The sequence below is a fragment of the Eptatretus burgeri genome, chromosome 9, assembly GCF_056783735.1.
Source record: "Eptatretus burgeri isolate ZD-2024b chromosome 9, Ebu_testis_v1, whole genome shotgun sequence".
Taxonomy (NCBI): domain Eukaryota; kingdom Metazoa; phylum Chordata; class Myxini; order Myxiniformes; family Myxinidae; genus Eptatretus; species Eptatretus burgeri.
Window position 1 is genome coordinate 82,470,414 of NC_140969.1, and position 27,500 is coordinate 82,497,913.

General features: G+C 46.3%; 2 protein-coding genes across 2 annotated transcripts in view; both read right to left on the reverse strand.

Moving 5' to 3' along the window:
- The window catches only part of LOC147020459 (alpha-actinin-2-like), an 82,042-nt gene extending 77,970 nt beyond the window's left edge, over positions 1 to 4,072 (reverse strand). Inside the window, exon 1 of the mRNA XM_085895801.1 lies at positions 3,858 to 4,072. Coding sequence (XP_085751927.1) covers positions 3,858 to 3,992 — 135 coding nt within the window. The 5' untranslated portion in view covers positions 3,993 to 4,072. The remainder of the gene's footprint in view (positions 1 to 3,857) is intronic.
- Positions 4,073 to 4,562: 490 nt separating this feature from the next.
- DCAF5 (DDB1 and CUL4 associated factor 5) overlaps positions 4,563 to 27,500 on the reverse strand; it is an 86,902-nt gene continuing 63,964 nt past the window's right edge. Inside the window, exons 6-11 of the mRNA XM_085895800.1 lie at positions 16,416 to 16,656; positions 15,723 to 15,789; positions 7,955 to 8,079; positions 7,461 to 7,745; positions 7,088 to 7,210; positions 4,563 to 6,844 (exon numbers count right to left, since the gene is read on the reverse strand). Coding sequence (XP_085751926.1) covers positions 5,546 to 6,844; positions 7,088 to 7,210; positions 7,461 to 7,745; positions 7,955 to 8,079; positions 15,723 to 15,789; positions 16,416 to 16,656 — 2,140 coding nt within the window. The 3' untranslated portion in view covers positions 4,563 to 5,545. The remainder of the gene's footprint in view (positions 6,845 to 7,087; positions 7,211 to 7,460; positions 7,746 to 7,954; positions 8,080 to 15,722; positions 15,790 to 16,415; positions 16,657 to 27,500) is intronic.

A 27,500-nucleotide genomic window follows, 5' to 3' on the forward strand; every position in this document is an offset into this window, starting at 1 on the left:
GAATTTTCAGTACCCAGTGATTTTGGTCTAAATAACATGGAAATCAAGAAAATGACCAAATATGAAGACCTCAAGAATGAAGTGAAAAGATCCTGGAAGCTGAAGAGTGCATAAATTGGACCAGTGATAATTGGAGCAATGGGAATGATAAAGAAGAACCTCACAAAGATCCTACAAACCATCCCTGGAAACATTACCACAAACAAACTACAGTTGGAGGCTGGCTGGGGCTCAGTGACGATCCTGAAAAACAGTCCTCGGAGCAACACTGAGAACACAACTTCACAACTTAGGCTACGGATCACGATTCTTCACCAAAACGAAGGATACTTCGAGTCCTTAGAGGGCCCTATTCCACCTTCTGAAACCAAAATTATGGAGATAACAATCGACGACACACACACACACACACGCACGCACACACGCACGCACGCACGCGATAGCAAAACCCCGTCTTCCACTGCGCGGGGGACGAGCTAATAAATACAATGGCACGAGGTAGATCAAATACCTCCGCCAGATTGAACATTTTATGTTTTGTATCCCACTGATCTGCATCCGGACCTGAACAAGAATCGAATACATTCTTTCTTGTCACACATCCAATCTGTCCATAAAGTTTCATCCGAATTCGTCCACAACTTTTTGAGATATCCTGCTCACAGAGACAGACAGATGGGTGAAAAACATAACGTCTGTCCATCTTGGGTGGAGGAGGTAAATATCCGAAGTGAAACCAAACGTACAGTGATGATATGGCAATCCTATAAATCATACCGAAAATGTCCTTTCGCAATCTTGCTCTCAAGTGGCCGAGACAAGTTCTATGGGATGTCCTATAACATCTATATTTTAGTAAAACTCACATGTTGTGTATATATATATATATGTATATACATGTATGTATGTATGTATGTATGTTCCCGTAATACAGCCAAAACGGTACAAGATAGCGCAAAAATTTTCGTCCCACCTTACTCACCATTATCCTGTGGTGTGCAGTATCAAGCTTCGTTCAAATCGGGCAATGAAGAAAATTATTAAAAAATCAATTCCCGATTCAGTCAAGTACTCTTCGGGAGAATTTGATCATTGCAAACAACCTCAGCGGGATAGTTCGCTGGAGCTATCTTGTTTTTATTTATTCCTTGAAATGATTTTTTTCATCAACCGCTGTCATAACGGGAACCCAACGGGTTCACGGGTCGTCTAGTGGTATACTATTTTTTTAGAAGCATTGCACATATTTATCCTGTATTAGTACACTTTCCTATCGGATATTTTGGTCAGGGATACATTAAAACTGACAAGAGTGAGAATTGCTTTGCAATACAAGTCCCCTAGCGATGTGATATTTTCTAATTACAAAAGGGACATAACTCTGTGGAAAATTGATGAAACGCCCTGAAACTCGAACTTGTTCTGTAACATCATAAATAAAGCCATGTACCAAGTTTCAGATGAAAGTGTTAAAGGGTGTGGGGAAAAAAAATGTCTGAAAACAAACAGGTCGGACAGACGGACTGACAGACAGCTACAGTCCCCTCCGGTGAAACCGATAGGGGACCAATTATAATCAGAGCGACATGCTGTACAAATGACAAGGATCAAGACGAGGATGCAAATTGATCCAAATGTAATAAATAAATAAACAACAAGCCGGGATGGATTGCCTGAAACATTGATGACTCCATCTACAGTAATACCTCGACACACGCTGCTCTCTCACTTCAGACATGCACTCCTACAAAACGTGTCCCAGATGTCTATGACACCACGTGGACAAGTGGTGACTAGCCGGGGTCCAGCCCAGCATGTTCGAGAACACCCCGGGTCGGTTACCCTTCACTCGCCCAGCCGAGAACACTTTGCATTACCATTTGATTTGTGATCAAATTTTTGTGGTTTCAAAGTTCAAAATGAACAAGAAAAATTAAACTCCCCTTTCACCGAATTCAACTTAAATCGGACATTTTGATAACACTCAAGTGTGGACTTACTTTCGTTTTACTTTACGTCGAGTCGTGTTTAGTATGGATAGATGTCAGAGCCACAAGTTTCAAGAATGGATGGACAACTTTGGAATGGCAGAGAACGTGGGTTCAAATTCAGGTGAAGGTGCTTCCAGAGGATTTACTTGTGCAAACTCAATAACGTCATCTGCAAATTGGCTCTAATTGGCAGTAGAAAACGAGATTACTCAACTCACTAAAAGTCTTCCCTGCGACGAAGGAATAAGTTAGAGGATGTAATTTTTTTTATTTCTTGTTTCATATAAAGCTGGAAACTTTACCTTCATGATGCTTATTGAAAGATTGTATAATATATACAATATATGAGTTCTGCTTGAAGAGGAGACACTGTTGGTCCAACAAATCATGAATGACTAACAAATAAACGTGAAAATAAAATGGACAGCTCAATGACCTGGACACTGAAAATGGACATCTGAGCCATCCCACATGTGTTGCAGCTGCAACTTCAAACGTTGCTCCTTGTCCTCTCATAGACGGACGGTTCGGGAGCATACATGATCGTTAGAATCCAGGTTCTAATTGCAGAACAACGCTGCAGGGTAGCATCATTGGCTGAAGGAGTGGCTGTGCCGCTGATGTAATGCCACCTGCTCCTAAGAGCAGGAATTTGGCTAGGGTGCCAGCGATAGCTCGCCTACTTTTCGTGAAGGACATCTTGGGATCTTTAACGTCCACCAACGAATTCTGGTAGACGGGGAGCCAGTTTAATGTCCATCCTAGGGACACCCGACCTTTGAAACAGCGGGTGACAGTTTATAGCTGGGTCGGGATTCGATCCCAGGCGACACAGTTTAGAGGCGAGTGCGTCTACTTCAAACCAATCCTATCAGCCCCGCTCTTCAATGCTTTGGCACAGCTTTATCCAATAATGTTTAAATGTTTCTGGGGATGGACACATTATCCACAAGGAGAGCACTCGGTGGAGCGCATACCTCCGCCACATAATGCTCGAACAACGAGAACATATTGGGCCCAATAGTTTTTTGAGATATTGTGCGATATATCGGTTTAAGCCCAATCTGTCAATGGTGAAGAATCACTTAAACGAAAATTAAATAATTCTCATATCCAGATCACCAAAATCTAATCAGTTCGTCCTTGTCACATATCCAACCTGCCCACCAAATTTCATCCTGATCCGTCGATAACTTTTTGAGATATCTTCTACACAGATAAACAAACCATACAGAGAGAGGTGAAAACATAACCTCTTCACCTTCGGTGGCGGAGGAAAACATGTCGTCTTTCAATGACCAGGTTGGATGTAAAATACTTGTGGGGAACATCTTAGCCATAACTCTCCCATCACTGATATTTCAACACAATATCAGCTTTGGATTAGGATGGGTATACCAGCAGCCCAGTAGAATAAAGCCTGTGGCAACAGAACAAAAAGGCACGTCTGTGATGACATCATAACGACGTCATTCTGGCTCGCTGCACGAATTCCCGACCCGGCATTCAGTGAAGTTTTGCCCAAAAATGGGATTTTGCCACACAGGCAAAATCCTGGAAGCAATTCGACGCAAACTTGGAAGCAATTCGACGCAAACGCAAACAAAATCCTGGAAGCAAACTTAACAGTGAAAACTTTTTTTTTGTTTCACGGTCACCAAATTATTATTTCTAGTCAAGATCTCGAAATTATTTTCATGCAAAATAACTTTAGATACCAAGTCATATGTAATTACAAGCACCAATGCAACACACAAATGTCGAACAAAAAACACAATCCCTTCCTGTTATTTACAGCCTCGCGTTAGCCATTTCTGTCATTGTCTGGCAAATATGACAAACCCACAGAGACATCCTTTGGGGCACCTTTCGTTGTTGTTTCTCCCATGTGGGGTCAAGCAGCAAGTCCCGATCCCACTCGTCCAGCGGTGCCATGTAATCAGAGGTGTTGCTCTCACCCTCCTGACGTCCCATGTACTCGCAACTCCGATGGTCTTCCATAGTCTTCGGCCGCACGGGTCCACCTCGGAATGATGCTTTTTCTCTCTCCCTCGTCAACTCGCGAATCTGTTCAACCCTCCCTGGGACCTCGCTTAAAAGCAAACACAAGACGATGGGGCGGGGACTGACCGCAGCTTCTGCTCAGGATGCCTTTTGCACCAGGCAAGGCCGATACAGAAGTCAAAGAATCAAGAATTCTCTCGTTTCTGGGAAACTTGAATGAAAGTAGAGGTCGTTATGACCATAATCAACATAGCTTTGATAAACCTGGAAAAATAACTCAATCCGTTTTAGCACATCCCAACTGATGTATCCCCATCTAACTGAAGATGCAAATTGATGACTACTTTTGACATTGATCTGATACCTCATGAAAGGCGCAATGCAATCGAGAAAGAGCGAGATCATGGACTTGAAAGAACTCTCATGAGGATTATTTTCCTCCCAATCAAAAAGAAAATTACAAAGATGTCAAAACGACCATCAAGTAACAGAATGGGAACAGTGCATCACTGAAGCAGCAGCAGTAACAACAACAAAAAAAACACAGCAAAAGACACAGGGCACGTATTCTGATAAAAGGCGATTTTTATTGTCATTGAATCAAATGTTACAACAACAGTAATGGATGATGAAAGGCTCTACTCTCGCTGCCATGGATCCCCCGATGGCTTTCGGTGGTGAAGCGATGATCCAGCAGTCCACTGGCTACAGGGAGGCAGTCCATAGAGGAATGAAGCACGGTGCCACAGCTTCTGCTGCAAAACATGGTGTGTTTTCTATTTGAAACACCCCGTCCAAGAAGTTAGCGCTGCACAAACCCACCCTCATTCCACTTGGCACATAAACCGTGCTATAGCGTATCGAGCACAATGATGGCAAGCCGGCGGCATCCACCATGAAAATTCAAATACACATCAATATCCGGTCGTAGATAACTGGACATTTTGACACCTATACATCATGCTGAAACCCATCCCTCCCCATTATTTACCCTGCCCTAACATCTCAGAAACTCCCAGTAGAGTACAGAGTCTTCAATATATAAACGGTACCACCAAGTGAAGGCAGGGAAGTTGAATGCTGTTCTGACAAACAGATGAAATCCGTCAGAAGTAGTGAAAAAGATGTCGGCTTTCGATCAAAAATATTTTCATCGAAAACACCATCCAGCCAGTCACTGGCCAAAACATAGGCAGTGCAGGATGGCATGAAAGTTCTGCTGTAGTTTCCTAAAGTGTCCACTTATCAGAGCTTTGAAATTCTCACTGCGTTATTAACTTGCCTGTATTATGTGGATGGGCGTACACCGATGGTATCCAAAAAGAAAAACAAGCAATGCAAACGCCGAGCAAAGCAAGTCGTCTCGCTACAACGGCCAGATGTGGACACGGCATCAGCTGAGAAATGATGTCGACATGTCGGGTGCAAGAAACCTCGTGTGAACGAGAAACGTCACTGCGGTAACCAAGCAAACGCTCCTGCACTACATGACGAAGCCGCAGGAAAGGCCAACACAAAATCCACCAAAAAAATAACACAATTGGACCATTTCACTCTCCCCTGGGTGGAGAGTCCCCATAGTTTTGCGTATGATTTACGGGAGAACTCTCTGTTTGCAGCCAGTCTCTGCTACGTTTGCAACTTTGCGACGAGTTATCATGATTGACCTGAATTTTTGTTGGCTCGACTGCATCAAAACTCTGTGCAAGGCCAGCTGTTGGCTCAAGCCCCACAGTATCGCAAAGCCTAGCTAGCACCTGGTCCCCGAAGCCATGTCCATGTTGAGCTACACATACAGACGGCGCATGACCGGAACCAACAAGGTCATCCACACAGCTCGCTTCGCATTTTTCACTTTTTCTACCATCCTCCACCCGCTCCTCACCAACATTACAAATCCGTTTTGTTACAAGATCTCTGCAAACCTGTTGTCTGTTTTCAGAGCATGACCAGTTCAGTCGTGATCCTATCTCATCCAACTGCTTTTCTTCACAAGGTCGATCGGTTCCCTCAATGTCATCATCCTGATCGTCATTATTTGATGCATCAACATTGCTTTCCCTTTCCAAGCTAATGCTTGCTTCACCATCAGGCTTCCGGAGAGTTGAAGAGTGCTTCCGACTTTTGTGGTAGCGCTCTTGTTTGCATTGAGATCTGTGGCCATTCTCAATTTTCCCATCGTCACTCCTTGTACCCTCATCCACATCACTTCCTTCACTACTGCCACTCTTCCTCGATTCATATTCCCAGTTCTCACCCGTTTTGCACCTTTGTACTTTCTCTTCCTTTGGCACCTGGCTGCGGCCTCCATCCCCTTCTCCCACACTGGTCCTATGGCGCTTTACTACTGTTTCGCCTTTGCTGCGATGCTGGCTTCCTTTTACACGGCCGCCCAAGTTCTGAACGGCTCGAGACCGACGTGACTCAGGCCAGCGAAGTGCACCCGCACACTCCCGCAGAGAACGTCGGTAGCTTGTACGAATTTTGCGGTAAACACGGGCCACCTTCCGGACCTGGTCCTCATCCTCATCCTCCTCAGATGTTGTCGTCATCGATGAGGAAGACTTTGATGACGATCCAGACAGAGAGGAGGAAGAGGAGGAGGAATAGCAGGAAGATGATGATGACGATGTTAGAGAGCTGGAGGAATATGGTGGTTGTGTAGTGCTCGCATTTGTAGTTGTGACAGTTGAATCATTAGGTGGAGGTGGGTTACGGCGAATGCTCGTGCGCGCTGCATTCCTCCTCCTAGTATTGGCAGCCCGTTGTTCACCACCATCAGTTTCACTCCCACTCCCTGTGGTGGTGTGCGTTTGCAAGGGTTCCCGCCGAGAAGACCCAAGTGTTGGCTAGAAGATATAAGGATCACAACAAAGGTTGTTAGAAATTTAGCTCAAGCATTTCACCAAAATATGATCAAAACGTGTACACAATGACCTCAAGCCAATGATCAACGTTACTTCAATTCAATATAAAAAAATAAAGGGAAGGGGTGGTGTTGGGGGGGGGGGAGAGAAGAAAACATGTAGCTTTGGGGGTGGGGTGAGGATGAAGAAGTAGAAAATATAGCTGAAAAATTGCTTTCACTGTACCTGGTCACTACCTTCATCTGATTGGCTACCAACGTGATCACTGAGGTCCAACCTGCCATTCTCACTGACTGAACTCTCTGATCCTTGTCCCCCAGACACAGAACTCACTTCAGTATCTGCTCCCTGCAAGAGACAACAAGACTCAACAGTAACCTATTGGTCAGTCTCCACAATTGCGGCCTATAAGAGAACTCTCCGTTTATAGCCAGTGTCTGTCACATTCACAAAGAGCAAAATAAAACAACCCAATGGCCATTGAGGGCCTTGCTTGACACGCAACAAGCAGGTTCAAAGAAAAAAGGAGTTAAGGGTAAAAGAAAAAATGGCCAGACTTTCAGCCATAAAACACGGTGTTTGAATAGTGGGTACAAACCCGTAGAGGATGAGAATCCCGAAGCCAAGCAAAGGTTGCGAGGCTGCCATCCGATTCGGAGGGCGAACTCCAGCCATCGAGCTCACGCTGAACCAATGAGTCAAAGAAGGCCATCATTCGCGGGTCTTCATCCAGTGACTGCTGCCCATAATCGTGTGCAAGAGAGTTCCCACTGGACAGCACCATTCCGATGTATTCCTCATGTGAGAAGAGTGCCCTCCGTGGCTCTTCCCTCACACCATCTAAGTCACCCTGACCACCAGGTTGTGTGTAAGGACTCCAGATCTAAGAGTGACATCACAGAGGAGGTTATTGAGGAGAAGCCTGAGGAGAAGTGTAAAAGCAAAATGTAAATGTCAAAATTTGAAATGAAGACACAATGTTTAGTTTCTGGATGACCCTACATTATACTGGGTTTGTGTTTGAACGCTACACTTCTTCGATATTAAATATACTGTATTAAAAAAAAACTAAAAAAACCCTCATCGCCTCACCTTTATAATTTTCTCAACACCCGAGGAACACAGCATGCTGGTGGCTGGATTAAATCGAACCTGGTTCACAATCGAGCGATGGCCGTGGAGCACCACAAAAGCTTGGCGCACTGTATGATCGCGTTCTAGTCGAACAACACATGAATGCAGCAGTCAGGCTTGGTGCCATTTTCTTTTGTAGTTACAAGGACGAAAGATAGGACCCACAACAATGAGCTAAGCTTGTTTATTGGAGAACAAATCTTTGGCAATTCTTTAATACTGTCTTGTACTCGGAATTAGAAGTGGGCTAAAGATTTCTCCAAACCCCCGGCCCCCTCCACCCTTCCATCACACCTACACTCTCTGATTCACGTCAATTTAAATGACAGAGAAATGGCATTTAAGAATTGCTATGTGGAGGGGGGTTTGAATAACGAATATCACCAGGAGGTAGGTCTGTCCACTCGGGGAGGGGCATCCCTCATTCAGGGAGGGCTTCCTAATCAAAACGCCACCATTTTGTTCGCTCCGTAGAGCCTCTTTTGTAAGGCTCGCACTTTCTTATATTCCCACAGCTTTATCTCAACTCCAATTCAATATCTGATTTTTTTTTTTTCATGGTCGCTAAGATGGTTTAAGACTCGGTTACAAAAAGCGGGAAGAAAATTGGAAGAAAAATTAGTGTTTTGAGACAAAAATGCATTTTAGGTAAAAAAAATTACCCCTGGTTGGGGGTGACGGTCATCTCTGAAGCTCTGTAGATGTGGATCTCTGATCGGCTGAATGGCTTCGATGTCGTCTTGTCTTTTGATTCAACGTACAGATGAAAGCCCGGGAGTAAAAAGGATAGAAAACCTCAGAAATCAAACTACATTTCTGAGTTATCCGGAGATAGATTTTGAAAATGGTTGATTTGGAACATTTATGATCAATGTGTCTTCAAAAGGATAGAAATCGGACCTCAGAAATCAAACCGCCTTTCTGAGTCATAAATGGCGGATGATATTTTGACAATGGATGATTTCACAAGTTTACAGCATCGGTGACCTTGACCTTCAATCGTGTCAAAAGTCAAACCATCGTGCATCACTCATCGACCCCTACCTCCATACCAAGTTTCATCAAGATCGTGTGAATTTCTTTTTTGACCGTATGACATCGACGATTTTTCCAACTTTGAAGACACGTGACTCGATAACCAGGACGAATTTCAAAAATCCGACCCGACCAAATTTAGATATTGTTCCATATTATCAGAATCCAAAGGAATTTCGAAGTTCGGATCATAAACGGCGGAGGAGATAGATTTTGAAAATGGACGATTTTGCAACTTTGGAGTGACCTTGACGTTGACCTTGACCTTCAATCGGGTCAAAGGTCATACCGTCATGCATCCCTCATCGACATCTACCCACATATCAAATATCAAGAAAATCGGAAGAAAAAAATGGGGACATACATATGTACGTACGGACGTAGGGACGTACATCGACTGGTTTTATTAGGTCATCTCATTAGAGATGACCTAATTAAGGCCTGCAATATAAAGTTAATTCAGACTCCCTTACAGCTTTATCTTAACACCAATTCACCATCTGATTTCATTTTTTGTATTTGCAAAGATGGTTTTAGATTTGGTTTCAGCAAAAAGTGAGAAAAATTGGGTGAACATTGATGTTTTTTGACAAAAATGCATTCTCATAGCCATTTTGAACATATCTCGTCAGCCACTATGTGGGGAGAAGGTGGTAGTGGTGAGAAGAGAGAGTAGAAGAGCAAGGGTAGGGTTCCCTGCTTGGGAAATAGTTATAATAGTCGTTTTGAATGTATTTGCTTGGACGCAATGCAGGGAGGAGAGGAGGGGAGGGGGGGTTACGAGGGAGGAGAGGAGGGAGAAGTAGTATAAAAAGAAGGGAAGAGTTCCCTCTTTGGGATGAAAAACTGAAATTAAGGATCGAACTGTAGTCTAATTATATTTTTTCATGTTCGTGGGGGATATATAAAGTTTAGGTGAGTTAACTCTTTTCCAATTATATAATCTGTGTCTGTCTGTCTGTCTGTCTGTCTGTCTGTCTGTCTGTCTGTCTGTCTGTCTGTCTGTCTCACACACACACACACAAACACACACACACACACACACACACACACACACACACACACACACACACACACACACACACACACACAAACACACCTGTGTATCTGTCCCACCCTGAAATAAGGAAACTCCTCAGAGAGAAAAATATATTCTTACGGATTCTTGCCCGCCGGCGTGCGAACGACCGCGTTTCGCCAGTGGCGGCCGTCTCGCCCACCGAACGGACAATCCAGTCGCGGCTTTCCGGATCAATGCCGGAAACCAGCCACGGGTGTGTATTTAAGCACACCACAGCCTAGTCAATATTCCACCTGCGCGCGACAGGGTCAATCGCCGAATTGTCGATATACCTAATTATTTGCGCGGGCAGACTACCGAGAGACTGTACCTCAACGGGGCCGCTGGGACACGAGCCGCTTAATGCAGCTCGCTCCGTTTTGGGATAACCGAGCGGGGTGTTATCACGAGCCCCATTGGACCAGATCACTTTACCGGCTATTTAAAAACCAACCATATTCCGAGGGCAATATGGCAGTTCAATCAAGGGAAAAGACGCAACAAACGGGTTACATTTAAACAAGCACATTTATTTCACACACAACATATATGCAGTCATATATCAATGAATGCAAAACACGAGCAAGACAAAGAGGTACGACCGTCTATTTATTATGTACATGCACTTAACAATTCTACTTGGCAGACAAGGGGCCACAACGTTCATTCAAAAGCAAAGAAAAACCACAGGACAGACGAGGGGCAGACTGGACTCCTTGGGGTCTTTATTGACACGGAGCCGTGTACACCGCAGAGGCTCCGCGAGACCGGGCTGGCTACCTTCACCTCACTGGGGCGACCCGCGATGTCTCGTCTCCCCGACCCACGGTAAGGCACGGCTCAGCAGGCCACGTGCCTTGGCTCCGCTCTCTCCTCCTTTCCACACGCCTCCACAACCTCCCGCAGCCGACGACTCAGAGAGCGACCGTGAGTGAGAGAGACCCAGGTAGAGAGAGACCGACTCGACTGATAGAGAGCGAGCGACCACGACCTCCAGACTTTCTGACAGAGAGACTCAGGAGAGAGACTCTCTCACCACCTTGCCAACCGCCAACTCAGACCTCGTCCGCGCGTTCTTTTATAACCACGGCACCTCGCCCCCCCCCTTCTTCTCGGCGCGTGGGGGAAAATTCCAGGAGAGATCGGCTCAGCTCTTTTGGTTTGATAACTGCCTCCCCGCGTTTCTTCCGCACGTGTTTTTCGTTGTGGGGGGGGGGGGAGGGGTGAGGCCATCGTCCGTTCTCTCCCGACGAATGTCAGGCTTCTCGCAACCCTGCTGAGGTGGCAACATGGTGATGGTTACGGTGGCTGTTGTAATGGTCGCGTGGCTGGCGTTTTGTGGTGGTCGTGAGGGTGGTGTGGTTGGGCGCTTGTGGTTAAGGTGGTTGTGTGAAGGTGGTGGTGGAGAAGGTGTTGGTGGTGGCAGTGGCTGTTGTGAAGCGGTTGATGAGAGCGATGTTGGTGGTGGAGGTGGTGGTTGTGAAGCGGTTGGTCCAAAATAACGATAGTAAAAGAAAAACGGCTAACTCAAAGATCACAGCCCTGATCACACGAACAATTCCCATTAGACAACGGTGGGGAAATCTATCTGAACACAGACTTAACGGCATAACTGATCTAAGGACCTATATGGTGCTCTGCGAATTTCCACAGCCGTAACAATATCAAGTACAAGTTCCTCCAAATGAATCCAAACCTACAGGAATTTTTTTTTTCAATCAGACAAAATAAATTGAACCCAGACGGTGTACAAGGCAACAGACTGCTGCGTCTATGGCTCCTGATTTCCTTTCCTGAATCTGATAGTCACCCCCTCTGCTATCCACCTTGCCTCCAAGCTTTGTGTCATCTGCAAATTTGAAAATTTCCTCTTCACCCCTCTACCCAAATCGATAATGTAAATTAAGACCCAAATGACAGTTCGAACCCGAGACCGAGCGGTCACCACACAGGACACGGTGTCTTTTCCGTGCAGACACTAATCGTCCCAAACCCAATATGTCCTTCAATGGACGATTATTTAATAAATAAAGCCCTTTGCTATCAGGGCAACTGGAATTACTCAGAGACAAAGTGACAAATGTGCGTATTTAATGAGTAAATAGCCATGCTGTTGCAGTTTCGATCGTGGTTTCTGTGTTGTGGTGGGAGGGGGGAGCATTGAGGTGTTGTGGCTGGGAGGGGGGGGCATCGAGGAGTTGTGGTGGGGGAGGGGTGGTGGAGGAGTTGTGGAGTTGCGGAGGGAGAAGGGAGGGTTGAGTTGTGACGTTGCGGTGGTGGAATACTAAATGGGTTTACACTATATAAAGTGAATCATGAATAATATGAAATATTTCATGGAAGCCAATGATAAAAACGATATAAGAAACAAGATAAAGAGCAATCGGAGAGTGCAGTCCCTCACCAGGACTTGTTTTTTTGTGGTGTGTGTAGTTTTATGTCATGTATTTTGTGTGGTGTTTGTGTACTGGTGTGTTACGTAATTAATAAGACACTAACTCGAACTGCCACTTTATCACTGCTGGCAGTGATGACCAGGTTACCAAGATGTCCCCCTTTGATCAGACACTTGACCGTGACCCATGACGTTTATTGTTATTCAAATGATTTCAGAATGGGATTAAAATAAATTCAATTCAAATTAAAGGGAAGACCAATTAAGTACAGTCCTGCATTCCCAGGAAAAAATGCTGCAGTTAGAACTATAATATATGAGTAGTACTCATATACTATCGTTGGTAACAGGTCCTACAGTAGTCTGCATAGAATAACGACAGGAATGGAATGCTGTTTTTGCCTGGGTTGGAGTCATCAGAAGGAACCCAAACAAGGAAAAATCAAAGATGAAGTCATCAGGAGGAACCTGGAGAGGATTCACATTTCAGCTGCTACTCCTCTACACTCAAATCCATCCAGACACAGTCAAGTGAGCCTTTTACAAAAAATGAAAAACCAAAAAAAAAAACCCAGATCCAAAAAATTAAATAATTCTGGCTACCAGAACATGCATCCAATCAGATTGAAATTGAAAACCTATATTCCCCCCATCACAACTAGATCATAATTGTGAATTTTCATGCTGATTGATTAAGCAGTTCAAGAGAAAGAATTTTTTAACGATTTTCTCTCAATCCAATGGAGCTGCCAGACCATGTGACCTATCAATTATTTGTGAACACCTTGGTATCCCCAAGGCTTGGGGAACATGTGTGTGTAGTTTCCCCTCGATCTGTCCAGCCATTCTGGAGAAGATTTTTTAAAATCCATTTTCGGGTAATTCCAGTATGGCTGCCCATGTGACCTATGATGTCATAGGCATGAACGTTTTGTTCCTCATAGTCATACCTATAAAGTTTTGCCTCGATCTGTTCAGCCGTTTTAGAAAATAATATTTTTGAAGGTTTATCTTCTCAAAAAAACAATATGGCTGCCAAATCACTATTTCTGTGGACCAATTTATCCCTCGATGACCCACAAAAAATTTCATACTGATCAGATGTAGAATTCTATGTGTGCAATTATGACATCATAACAAAGGCACCTGTGACATCTTAAAAAAAAAAAAAAATTACTCCCCATGTGGAGTACTTGCCATGTGCCAAGTTTAAATTTTTTTACCTTCATGCAGTTTTGGAGATAGAGGTCGAAAGCTTTTCCTTTTTTCCAACATGGCTACCACACTACATGACCTATGATATCATAATTATCATTAAAACATTCTACATTAGTAGTCGCTTCTGTGGTGAAAATTGTGTCAATCTGACAAACAGTTGCAGAGAAAAACACTCATGTTCTGTGCGGACAGACAAACAAACAGACAAGAAGACCCAAATGCAATACCCTCTCCTCTGGCAAGGGTATAAATAAATAAAAATGAATCGAAACCGATGGGAAAATAATAATACAACAATATCCCCTTTCCGCCACGCGGCGGGGGATAAAAACAAATTTGTATTAAAAAAGAAAGAAAGTTTGCATCTTCATTCAGATAAAAAGTACAGAGAGTGCAACATTTAGAACCGATATTTACCCAATGAAATGTTTTGAATAAATCAAGAAGTTGTTAAACTCATTTCTCTTTTCTTTTCTTTCAACGTCTGGTGCACACGATTACCACTCGAGACATTCCTTACGTAACCTCCCATTTTTGAGCTCTTTCAACCAGTGCAAGAATAAAAGGCTCCCTTTTTATGCCTCCGCTGACGAAGTCTCCGGAGGCATTGTTTTCGGTTTGTCCGTCTGTCCCTGCTAATTTTCTCTGTTTTCACTGCAACCACTTATTCAATTGACTCAAATTCTTCAAAATAGGTGTGACGACTCATTTAGAATGTTGTAATGATGATTATGACATCATACATTACGTGGTATAGAAGCCATGTTGAAAAAAGGAAAAACTATGGACCTCTATCTCCAAAACCGCTCCATGGAAAACATTGAAACTTGGCACAGGTCAGGTACTCCCCAGGGGAAATAAGTGATTTTTTTTGAAGATGTCATAATTGCATCCGTCAAATGCTTTACCAATCAGTATAAAAAAATTGAGGGTCATCGAGGGTTAGATTGTATGGGGGAGGGGGAAATAAATTGACAATGTCATCAGTGACATGGTTCTTTAAAAAAAAAAAATTTTTTAATATAAATTAAAAAAAATATTTTTAGATTATAATTGCTGCCATATTTTAAACATAAAAACCTTCAAAAATATTCCTCTCTGAAACGGCTGAACAGATAGAGGCAAAACTTTACAGGTATGATCACCTATCCATGAGGAACAAAACGTTCTACACCTCTGACATCTTGGTCACATGATTTGGCAGCTGTCATTTTTTGAAGAACAAACCTTTAAAAATCTTCTGCAGAAAGGCTTGACAGATCAAGGGAAAACTTCACTCACATGTTCCCCAAGCCTTGGAGATACCAGGGTGTTCACAAAAAAATTAATAGGTGACATGGTGTGGCATCCATATTAGATTCAACAAAAATCTTTTTAAATATCTATCTTGAACCGCTTCATCAATCGACGTGAAGCTTCACAATTATGATCTGGTAGTCATGAAAAATATATAATTTCAAATTTCAACCTGGTCGGACGCATGGTCTGGCAGCCAGAATTGTCTCATGTTTTGAATCTGGGTTCAGGGATTTAAATTAAACTTGGTACAAGTATGTATGATGATGTAATAATGTGGGCGGAGGCATATCTGGTGACATTGAAGAGTGCCCTTCTAGTTTACTTTTTTTTCTAGCGTGGTATTTTAAAAATGGGCTTCCAGATATTTCATAACATTCACGATACACTTGACACTGCAAGCCCATTTAGTATTCCAATCTGAACTGATGATTCTCAATGTTCAGGTTCAAATCCCATATACGTGCATTTGTTGGTCACATACAAATATCCTTGCAATTCATAGTAAAGCACACTGGCATCCAGCAATGTCTTTGGCCTGTATACAAATATGTAGAAGCTCCACAACGAGACTTAAATCAATGTAAAAAATAAATAAATAAATAAATAAATAAATAGCAGCACATGAAGGCAAAACAAACAAAAAAAGTGAAGATTTAAATCTTAAAATGTGCAAATGATTTGAGTATAATAAAATATTTGGACTAATGGATAGGACTCACTCTCAGGGGCACCTTCAGGTATGCGCCACATGTACAAGTTGAAGTCATCAGAGCCAGATAGCAAGTACTAAGGGCCGGGAAGTACAGGAACAAATTGCACCAAAGAATATAAATAAATACTTATATAAATATTTTTGAAATAATCACAGCATATCAAAATAAAACTTCTCTTTTTCACTTTGTACCACTGAGGTGGGCCTAATATGGAATAGGCAAAGCCTAGCAGCGAACGTAGAATTCTTCTTACATTCGATGCTGCAATTTCCGGTTACTTCGGCCTGGATTCGGGATCAGTGATCAAATAATGTAAATCACGATTAAAAATTATTTTTTGATGATGCGGGAGATATCTTTATTAAAATCAGTGGAGGAAATATACGCCATGTCTGATATTTGGGTCTTTCATGTCTCCGCCGATGCCTTTATGTCCCGGGACGCATCATTCCCCATGACAAAAACCGGAAGCAAAAGGGTCATAGCGACGACACGGATTCCAAATTGCCAGGGTATTGTGTTGTTGTTGTTTCCTATTCTCTCATGTGCACGCGTTTAGTATGAAGCTCACTACGTTCGCTATTAGCTTAGACAAAAAATAGCCAAAAAAAAACAGTCTGCGAGGTTACCAAAGCAGTTTGTGTAATGGGTTGGAATCATGTGATTAAAATGCCAACGAGCAAGTGCAGCATATTCTACCTGGTCACGGTCACCAGCAAAGCAACAGCTCTTCATTGTGCATGAGTTGAAGTACCCCGGGTGATCAAATTGTGTCGGGGGAGGTGCGGGACCACCCCCAACCCGCGGACCTCCTAGATCGTAGAGCACAGGGGGAAGACGACGGCGCAGTGCAGCGAGACGTCCACCGTCACCTGTGAAGCGCACGCTCATGGCGCTTGATGGAGGGCCCCCAGGTGAGCTGCCAAAGTGACGTAGACAGCTTGGGGAGGATCAAGAAATAAAATGCGATGGGGGATGAGGATCACATTGTTGTTCTCATACTGGTGTATCAGGGACATTTTTATTGAGAGTACTCACAATACTATATAAATGTACTCACATTCTAATTGTATAATGTATATACTGTACTTAGAGGTACTGGTTGACAAAAACGTGTAATACTGACTACCACCAGGTGGCGTTTGTGCCCTACATTAGAACTATGTGCAGATAGAGCAGGCAAACAAATAAACAAGGAAGATGTCATATATTGCACGATACTTGCAAAATCCATAAAACAAATTTGACCTTAAAAATAACTGGTGGTTGAATTAAATACCACATATGCAAATCCTCTTCAAATTTCAAGTCAATCGGATGAAAATTAAGCATTTTAGAAATACCACCTTAGATTGGACCAATGTTGACCTTTTGGTCGATATTGACTTCAAAAATACTTGGCTGGTTGAATTCAGTGATCTGAAATATAAATCTTCTTCAAATTTTAAAGTCAATCGGATGAAAATTGAAGATTTTATAAATACCACCTTAGTTGTTGACCTTGGGCCTATGTGAACCTCAAAAATAATTGGCTGATTGAATTCAGTGATCTGAAATATAAATCTTCAAATTTTAAAGTCAATCGGATGAAAATTGAGGATTTTAGAAATACCACCTTCGTTGTTGACCTTGGGCCTATGTGAACCTCAAAAATAATTGGCTGGTGGAATTCAGTGATCTGAAGTATAAATCCTCTTCAAATGTTAAGTCAATCGGATGAAAATTGAAGATTTTAGAAATCTCACGAAAGTTGTTGACCTTTTGACCTCAAAAACAACAGGCTTTTTCCTTCTGACAAACTCTACGATGTGGTGAAGTTTCGTTAAAATCGGTTTAAAATTATGACCTGTAGGCGATAAACAGACAGACAAATAAACAAACAAACAAGAAGAAGACGTCGTGCAGAGCACGAAACTTGCAAAATCCAGAAAACAAATTTGACCTCAAAAATAATTGGAGGTTGAATTCAATGACCAAATATGCAAATCCTCTTCAAATAACAAGTGAAATCGGATGAAAATTGACAATTTTAGAAATTCGGCCTGTGTTGACCTCAAAAACAATAGGCTTTTTCCTTATGACAAACTCTACCGTGTGGTGGTTTCGTGAAGATCGGTTTAAAATTGTGACCTGTAGGCGACAAACAGGCAAACAGACAGAATAGCAAAATCGACTGACCAATATACTTGAAAAATCTTCGATTTTGCAAGTAACAAACAAACAAACAGAGACAGACAGACAGACAGACTAGCACAAGCAACCGACAGATATACTTGAAAAATATTCAATTTTCGCAAGCAATAAATAAAGATGTGCATGTTACGATACTTGCAAAATCCAAATAATAGCTGCCATGGAAACAGCAATTTGGCAATTTCAAAAATTTGACCTATCAAGTGTTTTACAGGACTAATTGTTATGCATAACAAATTTGGCAAATACATTTTCTAATCGAGGCCTAACGTGTTTCACACATTTCTGATGGCTTTGACCTTGACCTTTTGACAAATTTTGACCAGAATTTACCCACATACCTACAAATAAGCTGTGTAAGTTTGAATTTGGCATATTGAAAAATTGTGATTATGGTAATAAAGTCACATAAAGTTCCATTTGATGATAATGGGGTGAAATTGTAATGGAAACCGTTGACGTATCAAAACGACTAAATTGATCGTTCTGGTTTCTGTTCAACCGAGCAAAGTAGCAACCCTCCGGGTGAATTATTGTGCATTACTTGCTGAAAAAAAAACAGAAGTTTAGGCTGTATTTCGCAAGAAGACAATAGCTGTTTATGTGGTGTGCATCAAAAGAGGTCCAACAGGTCGAGAGGGTCCCTTTGAACCCTGAGCTCCTTGGACTTTCGGCTGCCCCACCCTGCGATCCATGGAGAAAAATCCGGCTACTTGGGTATATGGAGGTTTCAATACAGCCAGTAAACCGACCGATTAGGTGGATGGAGGTTTGAATAGTGGCTGATAAAACGGCCACGAGGGTTCAAAGGGTGCCGAGGGGTATAAAGGGTCGACATGATCCAAAGGGACTACAGGGCATTATGCAACAGTAGTTATGGATCTAAAGGGTCTCTGGAGTTAAAAGAGGATCCAAATGGTTGAAAGGCCTCAAGGGTATAAAGGGTCTAAGTGGTATGTTCCGATAATACATAATCAATAAATGTACTCACAGTCCAACTCATATTCACCCAGAACGTAATATACATACCAACATCGACAGAGGCTATATAAACAGTGTGTGTGCGTGTGTGTGTGTGTGTGTGTGTGTGTGTGTGTGTGTGTACACACACACACACACACACACACGTTTGGCAGATACATTTTCTCATCGAGGCCTAATGTGTTTCACACATTTCTTATGGCTGATGCGCCAAATGAACATTCTGAACATGCATTTCTGATGCGCCAAATGCATATATATATATATATATATATATATATATATATATATATATATATATATATATATATATATATATATATATATATATATATATATATATATATATATATATATATATATATATATATATATATATATATCTTGTTGCGGGCCAGGGGTCGGGTGAGAGGGCCATCAGTGGGGGACGAAGCTATCTCGGCTCCCACCAGACTCCCCGGAATTGTAGGCCGTCGCACATGGATAATTCCGTGACACGGCAGGTCGCTAACCGACCGTGGACGCCAATAACTCAACCGTGTGACCTAGGGTCCTCCCATCTTTGGGTTAACCGGGTTACCTAATTAATCACGTGATTTAATTACCAGGGAACACGCCCTTGGTATGCAATGTCCAAACCAGATCACTTTACCAGACTGGATGCAGCCGAGCGACACTGCCAAGGACGTACCGGCTAAAAGGAACGGATAGTTGGGAATAAAGTCCCGGCTACGCAAGGATTCATCCCATGCTGGATCAATGAAAGAAAAGATGAAAACGAGCTGGGAACATTTCTAATAATTATTTATTTACAAGCAAGGTGAGGAAAGTTATGTGGCACAGGGTATAGTTTTATTGGGGTGTGTAATGCAAGGATAGAAAGAAGCGTGAGGTGCGACAATGTACAAGCAACTTACGAAAGCAGACACAGAGTAGGCTTAACCCGAAATAATGATAATAATAATAATAATAATCTTCTGCAATCTTAACTTATGTGGACAGACGTCAGGACAACACACACGCACCCACACACAAACAAAACCCGATGAAGAGGAGTTAATGAAGCGAGAAAGAAGAGGAGATGAGGCTAACTGTCTCTGAATGCCTTGCACGATTGCCCGATCGTGATCGCGACAGCTGGCGTGCCGTTTCTTGCTTCCTGGCAATTTGTGCAGCTGGCGTCATCCAGAGAATGTGACGTGACCGTCGGGCATGAAGGGAGGGACTTCGGTGGAGAAAGCGGAGTCGAGAGAGAGTGGACGGAGTGGTAGGCGGGACCAAGTGTGTGGGTGGAGTCAGCGACGTGTGGGTGGAGAAGTGGAGGTGGAATCATGGCCATTATGACAGGAGGGCGGAGTCGAAGGTGATGACCAGATCCAGCTTGTGTGGGAGCAGAGGAAGAGAGAGAGCGAACGGCTTTGCCATCCGCCGTTTATAAACCCCGCGGTGTGGGGCCGCAGGCCACCCTGAAGCGATGCGTCGTCACCCAAATCGGGCGCTCTGATTGGACCCCCCCCCACGCAGGCCGGCCGCGATGGGGGAAGTAGCCCCACTCCACTTTTGGCAAGATTGCCCCAAGCGGTGAAAATGTCCCGCTCCGACCCCACGACACGATATGACTCGCCCACACAGAACTCCGAGCCATGAATTGCCTTGCAAGAATCCACGGGCCGTGCCGATGACCGGCCGATGGTGGCGTCGGTCCCGCATGCCTGCCCGGGCGCCTCCGATTAGCACTGATCAATGCCTGCTCCGTGATGAGTCACGCGGCCCGAGCGATTCGGACAGCGCAGCACGCCTCTGCCTGATCGCGGCTTCGTCAGGCGGAGAGGGGAGGAAACGTACGCTGTCTGTGGGGAACATCCGCGGCCGGCAGCGAGGACCGACGGTAAAGTGTTAGGATAAATCCATGCATGTTTCGTGCAGTACGGACGGATCCGCCATGGCCCACGTGGTCAGCGCTCATGTTTGCCCGATTCAACTATTGTCTGTGCGGGGCCAACACCGGTCTGTGTCAGGATTTGAGGGGAACGATCCGATATAATAATTAGATTGAGGTTTGGAATGAAAAAGGATATAGATATGTGTCAGATGGAGAAATGGAGGGAAAAGAGAATGCCGATATAATGAGTCCAGAAATGGGTTGAAATGTACATGCTGCACGTATCGTGCACAACGTGGCATGGTTGTCGTTTTACCATTATCGGCCTCTGACGATGCAGCTATTGGTACCAAGCTACTTGCCACGCTCTTGTCGATATTGGGTCATTTGCCTCTGTGTTGTGAAAAACATCCGTGCAGCCTCTAAGAGATATTTGTTCGTATGCCTTTTCAATGCAACCAGCAATCTCATCCCAAATCATTGGAACGTCAGATGATCATCTCGAGCTTGCGGCAGAGGTTCGCTCAAGGATATCGCTGTTTCCTCGCAGCTGCGTTGTCGATGCTCGTGGTGTTGTTGCGGCTTTCTATTCCCCTCCCCCGGACATGGCACGTGCTGCACATGTTAGAGGCAAATTTGGATTTACCCCAGGAATAAGCAGAAAAGAAGAGTAGAAATGAAGTTGGTGATGCAAGCAAACCTCGCGATGAGATAACGCAACGCACGTCCCATTGCGCCGTGAGACAAAAGGGAAGGGACGATGTAAACGTATATTGATGGAATAACTGTCTTGGGACCACTATATGTTTAATGCCATTGCCTTGGATGCATGCAGTTCCGAGAACCACAACATATTGTTACGGATTCGCGCCCGCCGGCGTGCTGACGGCCACGTAACTCGAATCGCGGCACGTCGCCCACCGGACGGACAATCCAGTCGTGACCCTCTCAGACTAACCCCGGGAACCAGTCACGGGTGGACCTTTCGGTCTCACCGCGATCGAGCCAATCGGCCCCCGCGTGGGATAGGGTTGCTCGCCAAATTCGACCTACCTAAGTACTCACACGGAGGGTAGACCGGGCGATCACACCTCGCCGCAGGTCGACTTCGGACACGGGCCACTTAAGCGACCCGTTCCGTACTATCGGGATAACCGAGCGGTGTTATCGTCGGCCTCGACGGTTCGATTAATTATCGGGCGTATTCAGCCCACTACCAACCCTTTACGTGAAGCAAGATGAGGATTCAATGAGAGAAATGACGAAGCGAAGCGGGAAAGCAGTTCAACATAAAGCACATTTATTCGCGATGAATGGAAAGCACACATATACAATTCCACCAAAAGCACATAGAAAAGAAGACAAAAAGCAATGCAATTTTACACAAAAAGCAAATGTAAAAGCGAAGACACAATGCAGAGCTAATACCGACTACCGAGCACACGGCAACACTTATACAATTCTACTTCACAGACGGCGCCGACAACACATACCCAAAACCAAGAAAAAGAACACCCTCAAGGATGAGGCGGGCCTGAGGCCGAGACCGGGTCGGGCCTACCCGTCTGGTGATGAGACGCGGAGCGGCGATGGTGCCTCAACTCCGCGGGCCTCGCGGACAGTGTCTGGTAGGGGGTGGGAAAAGGAGCCCCCGTGGTCGCACTATCTCAGCGCGGGGGGGAAACAGGAGGGGTTGCTGATGCTCGGGGAAAGGAGGATTTTTACTCTGTCTCGAGTCCCGCGACGAGCGTCTCCACCTCGACCAGGTCGCGCCGTCGGCCTCCCTGGTGTGCAGCTCCCGGCACGACGCGAGCACCCCCTCGTCTGCCTTCGCCGCCTCTCCACAGCTACGTCCTCTTCGCTCCGACTCCAACGCACACGACGACGACGACGACCAACCCTTTTCTGACGAACGCAGCCGCTTATATAAGCCCCGTGGCTTCGCCTTTGACCCCCTGCCTTCGACCTTTCACCTCGCTCCCCATTGGCCCGAGAAAAAGTGGGCGTGAATGCATTTTGATCCGTTTTTGGAGCGGAAAATCCGTGGTTTTGTACACGCTGTTCGGCGCGCGCCCTGCACGAGTCCAATACCGGTACCCACAAGCGGCGCAAGAACGGTGGCGATGCGACGGTTGCGAGGTGTGACGGGAAAGGTTATGGCTGTTGTGGTGAAGCGGCGCCGCGGTGGGTGGTTGATGTTGTGACGACTGTTGAGACGCGGTTGGCGGTGGCAACAATGGTGGTTGGTCCAAAATAAAGATAGTAAAAGAAAAACGGCTATCCTGAAGAGTCGCAGCACGCATGAATGACATGTATTCCCACTAGACAACGGGTTTGGGCCTAACTACACATATACTTACCGAGATACCTCACCTAAGGGACCTGAATGGTGGTTTGCGAATTTGGTAACCACAACACTACCCCCTCCCCTTTTTACAGACTCGTCCCGAGTCGTCAAATTTTCGTGTGCCATCATGTGTAGTTTTCCCCTAGTACATTTTACCTACGGATCCCTGAGTGCGACATTCATGGTATTCGTGTCCCCAAAATAAATAACCTGAGGGCTGCGTAACTACCTAAACAAACTCACTCACACGGACGACTTAAATAAAATTGCCGGCGCTAGGACAGACATGCCGGGGGCGCACTCATATTTACAGTACATCTTACCTTAACTTACAAATTTTACACTAAACCATGGCCCAGGATCACTGAACTCTGCAAAAGAAAAGCAGTTAGCAGGGAGCCAGGCTGCTCGCATGCAGTCTCTGGCTCAAAACAATGCAGGTGAAAGGGAACGTGGCTGGCTGCTCACACGCAGTCCAAGGCCTTCCTTTTTGAACTGAACGCAGTGAACCACAACGGTGCATGGGCTGCACAAACGCAGTCTCCGTGCCAGCTCAAGTGGCACACGCAATGAACACAAGAATGGATGGATGAATGGTTTGAACTGAACGCAGTGAACCACAACGGTGCATGGGCTGCACAAATGCAGTCTCCGTGCCAGCTCAAGTGGCACACGCAATGAACACAACGAATAGATTGATGGACACAAACACGGTGCACGGGCCGCCACTGCAGGCCCGTGTTGTAGCTGCCAACGGGGCAGTTCTTGCAGCTTGCAAACTGTTGCCTTGATCCTGGCGCACATGGCAATGAACAGGGGGGGGGGGGGCAAAGCAAAAATTGAACGGGGCTGGTGAACAGGGGCAGTGGGCATGGCATGGCAAAGGCAGCAGGCAAAGACAGCCCGCAGAAGAAGGCCGCTGCAGGCAAACACAGCCGGCAGATGAACTGGCCGGCACAGGCCTTGAAGAAAAACAGCTAGCCGGCAGATGAAGTGGGCCGGCACAGGCCTTGAAGCAAAACACGGCCAGCCGATGGCACAGGCCTTGCAGCAAAACAACAGCTGCCGATGAAGTTGGCCGGCCTCCGCCTTGAAGCAAAACACGGCCAGCCGATGAAGTTGGCCAGCCTTTGGCGTTCAGTGGAGGGTGGTGGAGGGAGTGCGGTGATGCTGGCCACTTGGAAGGCGGGCTCGGACCTACCTACCTGTCTCCCTCCCACCTATCGCCTTTGCCTGTCACTGTACATACCCACTCCCTTAATTTGTCAAACCCCAATTTAGCCCCAACTTATTTTTTTGTTGTTTTTATTTCTACTTCCCCACTATAAATCGTCCCCTAACCCCCTTTATCGTCTTTGTTCGGCTAACCTATCCTGTCACCTAGCCTACTCCCAACCCCTACGTTCCCTTCCCGGAGGGGAAGAAGGGAGAGCTAACGTCCTGTGTCGAGGCCCAACGAAGCCTCAGAATGGCCTCCCCAGAGTTCGGTGATCTATAACCAAAGTGGGTCCAGCGGCCCACAACGACAGCGAGGGGATGGATGGTGCGGAGGGGTACATCTCCTAATCTACCCTAACCATTTAACTGTTAAACTACCCCGGGGCTTTCAACAAGCGCCTCTCGCTTAAACTATTGGTTCTAACAACCCAGATTCCCGTCGCCTGTGTTGGTGTCCTCACAATTTCGGGCCTCGCCCCCAATTTTCTCTCCGTGCCCTCACACGGTCTCCTGGCTGGGACACGTGGCTCCCTTTGGCAGGCACGACCCTCTGCCGAATCTCCCGCTATGGCACCCCCGGGCACTACACTGCCTCCGAGCCTACCAGCTCCCTAACACCGGGGAGTGCCCCCCATGGCACCTCCCCTGAAACGCACACGTGGCAGGCTGGCTTCCCGGGCCCCTTTCCGAGGGTCACCCTTGCCCACAACACTGCCCACGCGGCTAATGGTGCCCCGGGCCCCCGCACCAAGCAGGCGCACCCGTGCCCACTGCGCTATCCCGGCCCCCCATGGGCCCTTGGCCTACCACGGCCGACTAGCCTGGTGCCCGGGGTACCCACTCAGCGATACTCAACTTTCGCAGCCACGCTCCCAACCCGTCAACAGGGCTCCTGCACCCCTCCAAATGGGTCTCGAGCCTACTTTCCCACCAACAGCAAAACGACCTCCATTTTTCAATTTAACTAACCCCGCTAACTCACTCAACACTGACCCCGGGGTCCCTTGGGCGGGAGTCACTCCTCCCCCCAATCACTCATCGCACCATGCATTCCCCATTCGCTCCACTCACACAGACCCGCTGGCCTCATTCACTCAACAAGCACATGCTTCCACTTCACTCACCAACTCTTCAACATACTCACCGCTGAACTCCGCCATTCTTCTAACTACATCCCCTAACTCACTCGTGCTTCCACGCCGTCCCTTAAACTATAGCACGTTCCATTTAACACTACGTAGCTAAGCTACGTCCCCGCTACACATCCACTGTCTGTCACTGTCTCCAAATAATCCCATTTTCCCATCCTAAATCTGGCTACAATCCCTCTAACTAATCCATTCCACGGACTCCATGAGGACTTACCCCTGCCCCATGGAGTCGGTCTAGCTAAGCTAACCCTTCCCCCTAACTAGTTTCCATCCTGTGCCCCGAGTAAGGGGGTCTTCCACCCCTTGCCCAGGAATCCTGTGCATCCGAAAGTGAGGCTTGCTTTTTTTTTCTTTTTTTTTCATGCGCAGCACCAGCGCGGCAACTCGCGCACTTTGCACCTGCCCGTGACGTCATGCAGCTGCACGTGTACCTCGTCCCTCCTTGGACGGTACCATCCGGCAGGGATACCCCTCCTGCCGGATTCCAACCACACGTGCAGCCATGACGTCACCGTGCGCATAAAAAAAAAACACAAGCCCCACGTCTCGAGGGGTTCCCCACGCGAACACATGTGCTTTGCCCGTTGGAGCTTAACACACACGATCGCGTAGAGAACCCGTCCGGTCCAAATCCATAATCCTGCCTAAACTTTGTCCGTCCGCGGGATCGGCAAATCCACCGCGTGCGTTTCCGGACCGGGACTTCACTCTCGCAAGCAAGCACGTGGCGGTCTCGTGCGTTGCACAGCACGGACCGCGTGCTCACTGCTGGGTGAACCCGGCACGGTCCCCGAAACAACTACAGCCGCTACCCGGCTTTCTTTCTTCTGTCGCCGTCGTCGTCTCCATTCAACACACGCACACCTGCGTGTTACGACGCTCACACTCCATTCCATTACATTCACCCCGGTAGACGCGGCTGCGTGCTCCCGCATGCCCACCGACATCTCCCTTACATACCGCTCTCTCACACACACGGTCTCCCTTGCATACGGCCGTTCACTCACGCATGCGGGGGCACTCACCCGCGGTGCCTCATCCACACACCGTGCCTCACTCACACACGCGGGGGCACTCACCCACGGTGCCTCACTCACACACGCGGGGGCGCTCAACCGCGGTTCCTCATCCACACTGGCCGTTTCATCCACACACACGGCCTCACTCACACACGGTGCCTCACCCACACACGCGGGGGCACTCACCCGCGGTGCCTCACTCATACAGGCCGTTTCACTCACACCCACGGCCTCTTTTACACACGGCGTGCTGGGAAGCACGTACTCTGGCACCATCGCCACCACACCACTCACACACGGGGTCGCTTCCACACACGGGGACGCACTCACACCCTGCACCACACACACAGGGACAACCACACTGGGGATTCGTGTCCCCACAAGGGTCTCCGGGGCCTCTATACCCCCCAAGCTCTCCGTGCACCTGTTCGCAGCACTCGTCCCCTCAACCTCGCAAAGCACGACCGAACTCACCTGGTCGTGACTCGCCTCAAGGGGGAATACTCCCTCCCCTCGTTCCTGGAGGAGGCCATCCAGCTGCTCGCACCGGGTCTCCACCCAGTCCACCAGTTCACCCCCATTGTCCTCCACGACCTCTGTGTGTGTGTGTGCATCACTTACCCCGTCTTCATCGTGTAGTCTTCCCTCTATTTTTTTTGTCTCCCGTGTCTCTATACATTTATAAGTTTCTGTTGTCGTCACCTCGTGTCTCGTCTCACACGTTTTGGTCTCCCCATTTAATTTTTCCCTTTTGGTCACCGTCGATTCTTCTGTCACGACCCTCGCCCAACACGCCCCCCGAATTATTTTTTTACCCGCCTCCACCGCGGGCCTGTCAGCCGTTGCACCCCCTTCCAGCTCGTTTGCTCCCACACGTGGAGTCGCCATTCCCAGCTCCCTGGTCACGGCCTTCATGCCCGCCTGCAGGCATCGGCCCATGTTCTGCGTCTCACCCCGCAGCTTTTTCGTTTCTTCCTTCATTTGCTTGTTCAT